This window comes from Buceros rhinoceros, unplaced genomic scaffold (assembly GCF_000710305.1).
Source record: "Buceros rhinoceros silvestris isolate BGI_N320 unplaced genomic scaffold, ASM71030v1 scaffold16785, whole genome shotgun sequence".
NCBI classification, from domain to species: Eukaryota; Metazoa; Chordata; class Aves; order Bucerotiformes; family Bucerotidae; genus Buceros; species Buceros rhinoceros.
Window position 1 is genome coordinate 51,762 of NW_010412437.1, and position 1,184 is coordinate 52,945.

At 47.8% G+C, this 1,184-nt stretch overlaps 1 protein-coding gene across 2 annotated transcripts in view; it reads right to left on the bottom strand.

Annotated features, from left to right (window-relative positions):
- MDM2 (MDM2 proto-oncogene, E3 ubiquitin protein ligase) overlaps window positions 1-872 on the bottom strand; it is a 12,604-nt gene extending 11,732 nt beyond the window's left edge. The window contains exon 1 of one of the 2 annotated variants that reach the window (XM_010136397.1): window positions 801-872. In XM_010136397.1, the coding sequence (XP_010134699.1) occupies window positions 801-869 (69 nt within the window). In that variant the 5' untranslated portion in view covers window positions 870-872. The remainder of the gene's footprint in view (window positions 1-800) is intronic. The other variant, XM_010136398.1, reaches the window with a different exon arrangement.
- Between the last annotated feature and the right edge of the window lie 312 nt (window positions 873-1,184).

Genomic DNA, 1,184 nt, shown 5'->3' on the forward strand with positions numbered 1-1,184 from the left:
CTTTCCCTCACTCCTTCAAATACGAAGTTTTTCTGCCACGCAGATCTGACAGCAGCATCATATTACGGCTTAAGAAAAGAAAAAACGGGGAAAAAAAATCAGCTTTGAATAGTCTGCTGTTCTGTTACTTCGCTTTTTTTTTTTTTTAAGTTCTGCTATCAGTCTACACTTTTAAACTTTACCCATCTAGAAAAAGTAACCCGGTTCGACCACCATTACCGTTTTTAACTCCTATGTCAGGTGTAACACGTAGGCTTCCATCCTCAGGAAAATTTACATAGAAAACCAGGACAGCAGAACTGTCACTCTATCACGAAAAGCCTGGACATGCAAACCCATAAACACATACGAAGACTCTCATTACAACTTGCTTATGAATTCTAATAAAGGAGAAAGTGAAAATGCCAAATCTGAAAGCCTTCAGATGTAACTACAGGATTATTTCACAGAGTACGTTTTGCACAATGGGAGATCTTCCACAACTCCTCAGTTAAGAACTGTTAAGAATTTCCATTACGAAGTACTTACCATCATCAAATTGGAGCATAAGATCCTTTTTACTAAAAGAAAGCAACCAGACCAAAGGTCTCCAGGAAACAGAGTCTAGACCTAAACCATCACACTCAACCACGAATGAGAAAGATTTGCTTCAGAATCACAGGATCAAAGAAGGACCATCTTCACCGGATTTCCTGGCTTTTCTCCAACCATCGCTCGCTGAGAAAGCGGCCCCTCTGAATTAGCAGATAAAAACTCTGCAAACAGCATGAAAAACTCGCGCATCCAACACAGCTACTGACCAGCGTCTCTTGCTCCGAAGCTGGGACAGAAGCAGTATCCGTAAGGGAGGACATCTTGGTATTGCACATTTGCCTGCAATTATGGGGAGAACAGCCTCAAAACGCGAGCACGGATACACAACCCGGAATTTCCCCGGCACAGAGATACCCGCAACCCCAGAGGCAGAACAGCCACCCCGGCGGTACCCACTCACCTCGGTGCCCTCGTCCACCCAACACACCGGGCTCCGGCGGCGGGTATCTGGGTCGAGTCAGGCCGGGCCGGGCTGGGCCTTATATAGTGCTGCCAAGAGGAGCAAGTCGGGGCTTAGCTCCCTCGCCGGCCGCTGCCCGACATGCCTGAGCATGACCAGGAGCGGCGGCGCTGCCGAGTCACCCCGGGGG